General features: G+C 41.2%; 1 protein-coding gene and 1 long non-coding RNA gene across 4 annotated transcripts in view; one reads left to right on the plus strand and one right to left on the minus strand.

The window, feature by feature from the left end:
- The window catches only part of LOC148186320 (uncharacterized), a 174257-nt gene that overhangs the window by 129295 nt on the left and 32122 nt on the right, over window positions 1–12840 (minus strand). For all 3 annotated transcript variants that reach the window (XR_015774950.1, XR_015774952.1, XR_015774951.1), the window contains exons 5-6: window positions 11242–11317; window positions 959–997 (exon numbers count right to left, since the gene is read on the minus strand). This is a non-coding gene — a long non-coding RNA (uncharacterized LOC148186320). The remainder of the gene's footprint in view (window positions 1–958; window positions 998–11241; window positions 11318–12840) is intronic.
- On the plus strand, window positions 4234–6991 carry LOC121958528 (zinc finger protein 503-like). The gene is made up of 2 exons (XM_042507494.2): window positions 4234–4872; window positions 5407–6991. Exons 1-2 carry the CDS (start codon window positions 4618–4620, stop codon window positions 6841–6843), a joined length of 1692 nt encoding a protein of 563 aa, XP_042363428.1. The 5' UTR covers window positions 4234–4617; the 3' UTR covers window positions 6844–6991.

Raw genomic sequence — 12840 nt, forward strand, 5'->3', positions numbered from 1 at the left:
TAAAGACGGTCCACATGCAAGGTGCATTACCATGCTATCAAGGTGATGGGAGCAATTTCAAGCTGTCAGTCAGTCATGGAAATATCACAGAGACTTAATGTCTACTGCAACCTGTCAAAGGCTCCTGTGAAGTGGCGGAGAGCGTAATCTGAGTCTTATTCACTCAACACCATTTACTTGTCAGCGGAGCTCACTGTTTTACTCTGGATGGTGGTTCCTAATGATGGTATAGCCATTTAGATAGCTATTTAAATGAGACTGGTCAAACTGTGGCAGCCTTAAAAAAATATATACATATATGGGGGAAAAAAGAAAATGTACTGCTGCTACATATCTGCAGAGTGCAGTTATACTATAAATATCACAGCTTCAGCTTCTCATATGATCTCACAGTTCTTGCTTCACAGACAGTAGTTAGTTAAGGCTGTTAATTTCCCGATAGACGCACCACTCTGGGTGACACACTGGGGCTGTACTTAACTATTATTAATGTGACAGGCCTCAGTGCAAGGCAAATCAATTAAACAGGAGCAATCACCATAGGCTGGATAACGGCCTTTTAAGACTGTTTTCATGTGACAAGGAGGTCCTCGATCCAGGCCTCTGCGCCAGGACCTGACAGGTCAAGAAAGCGGCATGAAACAATAGCACCTTCTAACCATCATCTCCCCTTTTTACCTGTCAGATCCAGTCGGCCTGTCTGGCTGCTGACGTGGCGCGCCCTGTGCCGGCTGCCACAAGGTGAATTTTCATGTCATGTCGAGGGAATTTCTTATTCCATTTGCTCGACATTATAATGCAGCATTTATCGACCGTTCTTTTTTTCTCCCAAAAGCTATATGTCAAGGGCTTTTGCACATGAGTTTTCCCCCAGTAGTTTCAGTTACAGGGCCTTTGTGATGTTTTTGATGTACATGTGCACGTTTACAGAGATCACAATAAGAAGACAGTGACTTACCTTCATGCTGCCCACTGCTGACCCAAAACTTCAAAGCGTCTGGAAATAAAAGCAGATTTCAAAAAACGATTTACTCTTCATTGTGAGGTCAGCTATCACTTCACATAAAGGTGTAGGTTTTGTTTCAACGTTAGAGGGGACACATGAAATAGGGGGTTGGGGTCCTCCCTCAGGAAATTTTGAGCGTCAAACACTTAATTTCCTGCATTCAGGTGAATTTCTATGCACCAATTTGTGCCGTTTCTGCATCAATCTCAGGTTAAAATATCTTTAATCAAAGGAGAAGTCCTCTGCTACTTTCATCTTTTTATTAGAAGGACAAATGCACATTCAAAACATTAAGAGGTATGTGTCCCCTGTGTCCCCCCACCTGAAATGTATGCCAACAATTTCATAGAGCAGATACTAACAAGAGTTCAAAATGTGATTCAATACCAGAATGAACTACAGTATCATATGCATGCATTTGTTTAATCAACCCTATAGGAACATGCAGAGTTAAATTATACAATACATATTATACAATTATACATTATACAACACAGACGTAATAGCAGCTCTTGTCACTGTGACTGTAATTGCCATTTTTTTTTTCAATTTTTAATGAACTCCAATGATACAGTGTAAAGTTGTTTCTCTATATTTCTGCACAGACCAGCACTACTGTACATAAAATCAAGATTGAAAGTTAAACTAAGTGCTGGAGGCAGGTGAAGGATAATCTCACCCACCAATTAAACTCATCTAGATTATATATAAACCTGAAGAAATCCAAAGAAAACACTTTAAGAAGCAAAACTTTATACTTTCAGGAACTGAAGTAGATTCTGGAAGTGATTTATAGTTTTTTTCTGGGGTTTTGTCCAGTGTTTTTGTTTATCATTTTGTATTTTCTTTGGCCAAGGACGAGAGTAAAGATAAGGACAGTCAACGGACCACAGTGTAACATAAGTATAAAAAAACCCAAAATAAAATAGAAAGTTTAAAAGTTTTTTAAGGATCATTATTGAAAATGTGTCTGTGAACCCCTCTTTTTACATTTTATGAATAGAAATTATTATTTCTTGGGGCTCGGATTGTGGCAGTGTTAGTGAGTAATTACATGAAATTAAATTAGAAAATAAATGTAACAAGTCAGTTAGAGAAAAAAAATGTACAGTTACTAATTAAAATGTTAATGATTACAAAGGGGTCACACTTAAATATATTCTTTTCTATAAAACGTTTATTTGTAGAATAAAACATTTATTCTGTGTCTTTGCATCTTTTCACCATGCAGTTGTACCTTCTACAAATACAAAACCTTTACTGTCCACAGTGTGAACATTTTCACTTGGTTTCATCCACCACAACACATCCCATTAAAAGAAAACACATGACAACATATAGGCTACATAAAAGCGGGCACACAAAGCTCTTTTGCCACACATTTTTTCAGCTTTGTTTTCTAGTTTGAAACACGTTTTGGAAAAGTAATCAAAAAGAAATCACATGTAAAAAGCTGCATGCATGAAGTAATTAAAATAGTGGCATTATTTATTCAGCAATATGTTTAACAGGGTAACTAGTAAACTGTAACCTTTAACATTTAAAAAAATAACCTTTCCACCAGTGAATATTGGTAACAAACCGGTCATATATGATCCTACGCTGCAAAAAAGATCCCTTAACTCAGTTAAAAACCCTTTTTTATTTCCGAAATTTAAGTTCTGGCATTTTTTTCCTGAATTTATGAGAAATATGAGCTCTAAGTGACTTTCAAAGAAAAAAAAAACACGAATGAATCCTTTAATTATAATATCAATGCTTAATCTTTAAATGCACAGCCCAGGATAGAGGCTTGTGTTGTGTATAATCACCTACCTGCCCACCTCTGCTTGTAAATGGCTGTGTTTGCACGGACTCTGGGTGATTCATAAATGTGTCCTTGTGTGAAATACTAGCAGGAGATTTCGAGCTTTTCTGTTTAAAAGTAATGAATTACGGCGACGAAAAAAATGGGCAGCCATTTAAGGATAAAGCCGAGAATTTGGTGTCTGCCGCGGAGAGCCATCCATCACGTCCACAATAAAGGAGTTTTTGCCTGACGGTCGAAATTTATGGTCGCCCTTCTCTGCCCTAATAACTCAAAGCGCTGTGTCAGAGCCTGACAGCCGTTGCCGAAAACAGCACCCCTGTTATCAATCAAAAAACACTTGCATATGTTTAACTTTCGCCTGATCAGCAAGACATTTATAGGCTATTGAGTAATAAGATAAGTGGGTCTATTTCGATGGGAAGAAATGTGGAAGCTTTGAATGATTAATGGCGCCTACAAAAGTAGCTTTTTAAACGCTCTTGGAATAAAAAGAAAGAATTTTTAGGCTTGAACGTGGCGGAAATGTGGAGGAATATTTTTAATTTGCAGCACACACAAAAAAGGACTTGAAAAATTACATGCTATTAAATGAATGTCTGAAGCAGAATTAGAGCTCTGTAAAAAAAAAAAATGCCTCAGAGCTTATCTCCAAATCGCAGTTTTGAGTTTTTACCAGAGCAGGGGTACTAACAGGCCTGAATGATGATGGAGGAGTGAGGCAGAGACACATCACTTCTTCACTCCACTTCTCGTGGATTCACTTTACAGTAGTTGACCTGAATATGACTGAAAGGAGGCGCGCACACACACACGCGCGCGCAAAAAAATGCAGACAGCTGACAGATAACTGGCGTGCAGGACAGGGAACTGACAGATGACAGGCTGCGTGATTGAGAGGAGAAAGTTGCAGAAAATGTGAAACATGCCGATGGATATCAGTGCGCGTTGGAGGGAATATCTGACCAGAAGGGCCTTTTTCTGTTATTCTAGAGTCAAAAGTTATTAACTAATGTTTCACTTTGGTACAAAAGCTGCGTGCTCCGACAAAAAAAAATCTGCAAAAGAGACAATCAGATGGGCTTGAATTCATGCTTCCTAAATACAGTGTAGTTTTGCAATGACACTTATTTTGAAATCACAAAAAGGGAGTATAAATACACAAAATTTTGGGCAGAGGTCTCGATTTGTCCCATTATTTCACAATAAAAGCATCTTCAGACTCTGCTTTTTAGGAATAATATGCGTTAATCCATATGTATAGCTTGATATAGCGAGTTTTTGGTCATTTTAATCACCTTGGTCCACCTTCCCCAAAACCACACAGGATGCAGGGGCGGCGCATGCACCCCAGCGCCAATTACGCAAAGACGCATATAAAAACTCCAAGTAAAAAGCGCTCAGTGAGAGAAAATGTGAAATGTGCACCGTGTGAGGAGGAAACGTCACATTCACTCGAGCCTCAGATCACTTCGGGATCTCTTTTTGATTGGGAGGCGGCACATGCTGTGATCTGCGGACTAATTCACATGCTGCTTGTGGAGGAGGGAGGCGGAGTGATCTCTCCTGCCCACTAACGCACGTAAACCGAGTCCGCTCTCGGACCCGCAGCCACACTGTCAGAGCGACGCCGGGGATGAAGCAACGCGGCTGTGACACGCACGGATTCTGCCCTCGCACTGCGCGTCTCTTTTAAGGATTTAACTTTTTTTAAATCACCGCCAAAGGCTATAACCGTCTTGACGTTTGGCTTTATTTTACCCTTACACATGTATTTCTCAACCATTTCCACGAGAATTGGGTCATGATCACATCGCCCACGGTCTCTGTCCTGAGAAATAGCACGAATCCAGCGTGGGAGAGCGGCTCATCGGGGGAGAAGGGCGCAGTGAAGATCAACCGGCCAGCCGTCCACAACTCCGTCCCTCCCGCAGATCCTTCTCGCCAAGCCAGTCGTCTTCCCATAAAGGTTTTGAAAATGCTCACCGCTCGGGCAGGACACATTTTACACCCGGAGTACCTTCAGCCTTTACCGTCCACTCCGATCAGTCCCATCGAGGTAAGAACTGGCGCGGTTTGGGGGGAAATGTTTGCGCACACGAGCATCAATTCGCTAAATTAACAACTGTGTTTTCGCTGTGAAATCACTCCCAACCTGACTGATTTTTTTACGGGACAGATTGGGTAAATAACGGCTGAAATAAAGGACTGTATTTACCTTATATCAATGAAAGAACAGCCCCGTCTTAACACTGCACTAATGATTTTTCGACCTGACAGAGTTGATTTCTGACATTTTCGATGTCAAATTTGGACTCGCTATAAAAATAAATGACCTTGTAGCAAACTCATGCCCATGTTTATAATGTTACTTTCACCGTGTTGTTCAGTATTTTCCTTTATCTCATGCAAATAAGCTCTCTACATGCCTATTACGCTGAGTTGTTTTGAGTTTAATCCCGAGATAAGTTCAGGCGCAATGCGTAAACTGTACGCGGGACATTCATATGTGCTTATTTACCACAAAAATATAGAACAGGAGGATTTTGTTTGTTTCCGTATTTTATTAATTGTGTTTTGATCTATTTCACAGCTGGATGCCAAGAAAAGTCCCCTGGCTCTTTTGGCCCAGACGTGCTCTCAGATCGGTAAACCGGACCCGCCGTCCTCCTCTAAACTGTCCTCTGTGACCGCAAATGGATCTAGTGATAAGGAGACCAAATCCGGCCCGCTGAAAATGAGCGACATCGGAGCCGACGACAAATCCAGCTTCAAGCCGTACTCCAAAACGTCGGAGAAGAAGGACTCGAGCAGCAGCCTCAGTGGAGATAAAACCAGTTTCCGAGTGCCTAGCGCCACCTGCCAGCCGTTCACCCCCAGGACAGGCAGCCCCAGCTCCTGCACCTCCGTCTCTCCACTGCCGGCTGAGGGCAAAGCGGGGGACAAGGAGGAAAAGAAGGAATCTGATAGCAATAAAAGCAATACGACTGAGAGTAACGGCAGCCACAGGATAAGTGGAATTACCTCTGATGTCAGCCAGGAGAACACATCTGGATCCAAGACTGTTACATCAGACTCGCCATCTGTAACCTCATCGTCCTCCTCCGTCCTCGGCTCTGGACTGGTGGCCCCTGTTTCCCCATATAAGCCCGGTCATACAGTTTTCCCCATGCCACCTGCGGGTATTTCCTATCCTGGAAGTTTAGCGGGTGCCTATGCAGGTTACCCGCAGCCGTTCCTCCCTCACGGAATGACCCTTGACCCCACCAAATCCAGCAGCCAGCTGTTGAGCGCACAGTTTGCTGCAGCCAGCTCGCTGGGATGCAGTAAAGCAGGAACGAGTCCCTTAGCTGGAGCGTCCCCGCCGTCTCTAATGTCCGCAAGTCTGTGTCGAGACCCCTACTGCCTGAGCTACCACTGCACGAGCCATTTGTCCGGTGCATCCAGCGCCAACTGCGCACATGACTCTGCGGCTGCTGCTGCTGCGGCCGCCACCGCGCTCAAGTCTGGATACCCGCTCATGTACCCGACGCACCCGTTACACGGCGTGCACTCCTCGGCCCCGTCTTTCAGCGGACATCCGTTATATCCATACGGGTTTATGCTCCCCAACGACCCCCTGCCGCACGTGTGTAACTGGGTGTCTGCTAACGGACCTTGCGATAAGCGCTTTTCCTCCTCCGAGGAGCTGCTCAGCCACTTGCGGACTCACACGGCTTTTGCCGGCACGGAGAAGTTGATATCCGGATACCCGGGGTCATCTTCTCTCGCAAACGCCGCTGCAGCCGCTGCCATGGCGTGTCACATGCATATGCCTCCTAATGGCAGCCCAGGCAGCCCTGGCACGCTGGCCCTCAGGGGCCCGCATCACCCTCTCGGACTGAGCAGCCGCTATCACCCCTATTCAAAGAGCCCGCTGCCTACACCCGGGGCCCCGGTGCCCGTACCCGCGGCCACGGGAGCTTATTACTCCCCGTACGCCTTGTATGGACAAAGACTGACCACAGCCTCGGCCTTAGGATACCAGTAGAGACAAAGAGTTATACATTTATAAAGGAGATTTAGGCCCAATGAGTTTTATATTGTACTTCATGCAGGGACTGGATCCATGTGGGGATCAGTGTATTTATTTGCGATAGCTTCAAGCTGACTAAAATAAAAAATAATATAACTTTGAAGACTCAATGTGCATTATTTCACACAGGAGAGAGGTTTGGGGGGGTTTGTTTACCTGCTGTGCACCAAAAAGCTATTTTTGTGCACATTTCACCGGGACCTTTGTATGGATTTTACTCGTCATGCTGAATCAAGTCTTGCAAAAGTTATTTTAATTCTGCCTCAGTCAGAGGGGTTAGAGGGCCGCCGGTGCTGAGTGATTTGACGGGATGATGGACGTGGAAAATCAATCAGAGCAGCTTCCTCAGAATTGTCATTGATTTATTTTTGTGTGGAGCAAAATGTTTCATGAAGCCTGTTTTTACCTGGATGGCATTTTTTTTAAACTCCAGACAGCTCTGACGCTGTTTACAGAGATTTAAAAAAAATAAAAATAAAAAATCACATGTACTATAAAACATTAACTGAGTTTTCAGTTAGGTCAAATCAGGCACTTATTTTATGTAGCTTTTCTTTTCTTTTCTTTTCTTTTCTTATTTTTATTTTTGTTTTAAGGTATTAGTTTGGCTGTAGGCTTCTTAGATGTAACTGTGTTTTTTTCCCAACAAATATTAATTTATTTAATTGGTCCATATATTGTTTTTGAGGCTGTGGCAAACAAAGGCATATTAGCATTATTTACATTTAATTTTACTGTGGACAGTCATGGCAAAATCTCATATTCATATTTGAAGCTTGGTTTCGTCTTTTTGCGTTTTCGGTGTTACCTTGAGGCTGAAAGGGTTTTACAGAGGGGCGTTCAACAGGAGAACAAATTATATAACTGCAAAACCTCTGCATGTTTTTATATTTAACAAGAGATAATAGTGAGGCTTCTGTAGGCGTGCATGTTTTTGTTTTGTTATCTTTACGCTGTAGAGAAGCTAAAACCACTTACAGGCCTTAGTGCCGCAGCTACAGTATGTACAGTGTGTGAGTGTGTGTGTGTGTGTGTGTGTGTGTGTGTGTGTGTGTGTGTGTGTGTGTGTGTGTGTGTGTGTGTGTGTGTGTGTGTTCAAATGCATTATCTCCTGGGCTCATCAAAACTTGCTGAATCGTCTCAATCATGAGGTTGTGGATTATCGTTTCATTAACGAAGACAAACGAGCTACTGATATCAGTGAGGAGCTGGCTGAACAAAGATTTACGATGACACCAGATGTGGGACGTTTCCACAGCTTTTGTGATCGCTGTAATGAAGCCGTGAAGCAGAGAGCATGAAATAAAGCGGGGCCTAACTATTTAATCAGCCTCTTTAAAACAAATCAACTAAATCAAGCCAACAGTGTTATTATCCATCCTCAGTAAATCAGGCTGTTCTCCAGCAATAAAATCACCATCATTAACGGTCAGATGTCACATTCATCAAACGCAGCCATCCTTCATGCAGATGAGTCCTAAACATAGCTCAGTGATAGATGGTAATAAAGCCCCTAACCCACAATTCAGCACTGCAACCAGTCAGCCATGAAGCCAGTGGAGATCATACGTGACCCATCTTTCTTCATTTACAGCAGCACATCAACATGATGTAAACAAATGGGATTAAGATCTCTGAACATTAACTTCTTAACATTTAATTGATGTGTGACTCTGCGGTCTTGTGTACGAGCAGACGAACTAGACAATAAATCATTCAACAGATTTGATTTCTTACTATCAGTTACTGGATTATTTTGAATTTAGGTTTGGACATAAATTCTTTGCACGACAGTAGAGCATCTGAGCTTGTAATGTGGACTGAATTGCTTGGAAATTAACATTTAATTAGCAGTTTTGGGATTTTATAGTGATAACTTGAGTAATAATTATGTTTTTTTTTTATTAATTAGCACATTTACATTTTTATTTTGTTTAGCCTTTTTTAAATACCAGAAGTGTCACTGAAATCTTTCCTGAGACCTGAGAGCAAAGTACAAACACACAAGAGGCATGAGAAATTCTCATGAAACAACCATTATACACCAAAAAAAGAGAAATTAAAATTATCACAAATAATTAAAAATATCAGTACAGCTTGTCAGATGAATATGTGTCTCTGTTACACTTAAATCCTATCCAGCATTTATAGAAAGTTATATAAAAAAAATTAAGAAATGGGTTTTTTTTCATAATGTAGTTTTAAGCAGATATAAATGTTTATTAATTTGTCTACACTTATAAGTTAGCATGAGGACATAAGTGGAGGTTGGTGAATAAACAGACAGTAAATTCTGCTGTGGTAAATACTATTAGGGCTACAACTAATGATTAATTCCATTGTCGATTAATCTGTTACTTTCCAATTAACTGATTAGTTGTTTGCTCTATAAAATATCAGAAAATGGTGAAAAATGTCAATCAGTGTTTCCTTAAACCTAAGGTGACATCCTAAAATGTTTTGTTTTGACCACAAACTAAAGATATTCAGTTAACTGTCACAGTGGAGTGAAGAAACCAGAAAATATTCATATTAAAGAGAATGGAATCAGAGAATATTGATTTGTTATTGTCTTAGAAAATTACTCAAAGGGATTAATCGATTATCAAATTAGTTGGGGATTAATATAAAAGCTGGCAAATAATTGATTAATAGTTGCAGCACAGTGAGTGGGGGATGATTTTTGTCAAATACGTCTACATAGGTAAAAGTAAAATCACTGATAAACACTAATACTAATGCATACTGGAGATATGTTCTTAGCTGCTTACAACAACATTATTGTTTGTTATAAACAATTTATTATATATTTATAAACTGCTTGTACATACTACATAGGGAGTGTTAAAGTGAAGTGTCTCTGAAGTTGAAATGTGTTGCTATTATTTCAGTAGTAAGACGAATAGATGGATAAAAAAAAAACCTGTTATAATTTGCAGTCATTAGCTTTGAATTCAATCTAAGTGATAAAAACATCTTTAAACATGTCAACTTGGACAGCACACTCTTATAAATGGAAACAAACGGTAGATATGCTGCTGTGGTAAATAGCATTCATTGATAAATCACCAGTAATACCATATGTTGGATTATATATTCTTTTTTTCCTGTTTTAAAAAGGAAAAGCAAGCTAATCTCCGGCACAAGAAATTTGAATTTATGAGCAAGTTCTTTAGCAAGAGTTTTTTTAGCACAGTCTGCTGTCTAACTAGTATTTATGATACTGTACAGTGTCAGTTACATCATGGTTTTGCAATGAGTGAGAGTGAAAGCAACAACAGTTTAACATTCTTTTAATGTCTAAAGCTCAAGTTTAGAAAAAGTTAATTTAATTAAGGAAGTCTTGAGGTCATCTGGGGCAGATGTTGCATCATACGGATTGAGGTAATTGGTACGTCTGTTTAGTACATTAACTGGCCTTCACATATATCTGTCCAACCACGTTAAAGTCTATCAATCATTACGTAGTAATAGAGAATCTCTTTCCCATATGTTAAGAACGTAAAGCACTGTCAGATCATGAGACAGTGGATGACTTTGTGACTCCGTGTTGAATCATGGTGACGGCCCCACCTGTTCTGCTTTGAAGTGCGGCATGAGTAAGACTCATGGCCTTTCACCTGAGGGGGAACAGATCAGCGCAGCGTGGCCCGCTGCAGACACGCTGATGTTAAAAATGGTCACTTTTGCACAGCTGCACGCCATGTGTTACACTGTCTATTATGGTTGAAGGTGGTGGATATCATCACCGCCACGCTGAGCTGATGTTCCTCCTCACAACGCCCACAATCGCGTGTGGAAACTGACTTTTTCAGCACCAAAATACAAACATCAAACAGCTTTCAAACACTTGTTACACATGTTATGGTCATATAATGAATTTAACACCCTTTTGTCAGCAGTATTAATGACCCAATCAAGGGATTTCCCTGTTGTTATATAAACTTTTGCTGCTTTCAATAAATCTCCCTCAGTGCTTATGTACTCTGGAAAGACAGGCGGATCTTTGTTTACATAGGCAAAATGAAAAGAAAAAAAAAAAAGACGACTTTTTGCACGTTCAATCAGCTCAGAAGTGTGTCTTCCATCATCCTGAAAAAACATGGTGGTTTATGTTTGCAGGAGAGAGGCTTTTGCTTCTCCAAACAAGCCCCATATTTATCACCACTCCATCATTTCCTCGGTTTGACAAGCAAAGTAAACGATAGGAATACAGAGTTAAAGCTGCGTTTCACTGAGCCGTTGACCTTTGGAGTTTGTCTTCTTCTACTGAGGCTTCATAAAATACAGGAAGTGGTACACTCAGATTACCCTAATGTGGGTGACTTGCGTGTGTGTATTCTGTATACTCACAATAAAGCGTGTCTTTTTGAGTTACAAGCCGGCCGATGGGAAACGGAGAAAAGGGGAATTTTCCCTCGAAGAGAGTCTGTCAACACACAAAGCAAAGGAAAGAGCAACAGTGAGTTAAACAGTGGGCCCTTGTCTTTCAGCACTCAACATGCCCTATAATTTACACACCACTGACAGGGGCCATTTTGAAGTCTGTCATAGGCGGAAAACTTTTTGTCTCCAAACGTCTTGCTCACAGTGAGTCGACTCCTGCTCGGGTCTGGGTGATTAATGACTTATGGCCTTATTGTGTGGAGGTGGCTAATTACCTACAGGCTGACTGAAGAGACACGCTATGAAAACCCTCCTCTGATAACCCCGGCGTTTTTTTCTCCCCTCCTCTTCTTGGCATGTGGAAGCTCTTACTGACAAATTTGCAAGAAGCAGCCTAACGTTGAGTAAGATGAATGGCCTCTGAGAACAGTAAACAGCCTTTAATTTAACAGTGTTTAAATGTATGACACACTGGCATTGTGCTTCCACGCTGTTCGTGCTCTCTGGTTGGGAAACGGAGCCAAAGTTCCCCCACTGTTGGTTTAAAATTAGGCTTGGCATATTCATGGAGGGAGTTTCTGGATGCTTGGGCTGGCAAACATGTGTTCATTGCCTCTTTAAGTTTTCTGCAGTCCTGTCAGACTGACACTTTGAGACAAAGATAATCAGTTTCTTTAGAAAACTAGACTTAAAGGAACAGCGTGGATGATTGTAGGGTGATTTAGTGGCATCCAGTGGTGAGGACTTCAGATTGCAACCAGCTGAAACTTCTCCCAGTTAGAATTTCTTTGGAGTTCATCGTTGAGAGTGTTTTTACAGGAAGCTAAATTATCCACAGAGGTCTCTGCCTCTCCAAAACAAACAGATCAGGTGATTTAAGCCAGTAAAAACACCAAATAAAGCATTTTCACATTACAAATCAGTGTTTCTCGGACACTGTTAGGCTTGTTGCAGATGGGACGCAGAGTTTTTTTACCATGAGTCAAACTTTCTGCACATTTCTCTTCCTCTCCAAAACAAATGGATCCAGTGATTTAAACCAGAAGAAAAAAAACAGTTTCACATTACAAATCAGCGTTTCTCCACTGGTATTTGGCATGTCGGAGAAGCACCACTAGCCTAGCAGCTGCTAATGTGTGATCGCCTATTTTTTGCTAATAATTTAAGATCCAGACATTCCAGTAGTTTTTCCCGTGAGTCGAATCATCTGAAGAGGTCTCTTTCTCTACAAAACAAACAGACCCACAACCCAGCAGTTTCACATTTTTAAAACAAGTGTTTTTCAAAAGCTGCTTGTCGCGAAAGGGCTGCTAACTATGGTGGCTAAGGCAAAAAAAAAATGCAAAAATGGAAAAATGCAAAAATACATGGCGGTGCAACCACAGACTGCATAAATGATGGGTTGAGCCACGAACATGTTTATTTCTGCTGTGAAATTGGGCATTTTAACATGTGTGTGGATTGACTGGCTTCTGGAGCCAGCCTCAAGTGGTCATTAGAGGAACTGCAGTTTTGGAATTTAATTTTGGCTTCATTTTTCAGCCCGGGAGGTTGTCGCTTGGGTGC

Source organism: Plectropomus leopardus, chromosome 19, assembly GCF_026936395.1.
Source record: "Plectropomus leopardus strain MGB_pleo_1.0 chromosome 19, ASM2693639v1, whole genome shotgun sequence".
In the NCBI taxonomy this organism is placed as follows: domain Eukaryota; kingdom Metazoa; phylum Chordata; class Actinopteri; order Perciformes; family Serranidae; genus Plectropomus; species Plectropomus leopardus.

Excerpts from the sequence above, each read along its gene's own strand:
- LOC121958528 (XM_042507494.2), top strand. The coding sequence starts at position 4,618 with ATGATCACATCGCCCACGGTCTCTGTCCTGAGAAATAGCACGAATCCA. Across the intron at positions 4,873-5,406 it reads CTCCGATCAGTCCCATCGAG|CTGGATGCCAAGAAAAGTCC; the intron begins GTAAGAACTGGC and ends TCTATTTCACAG.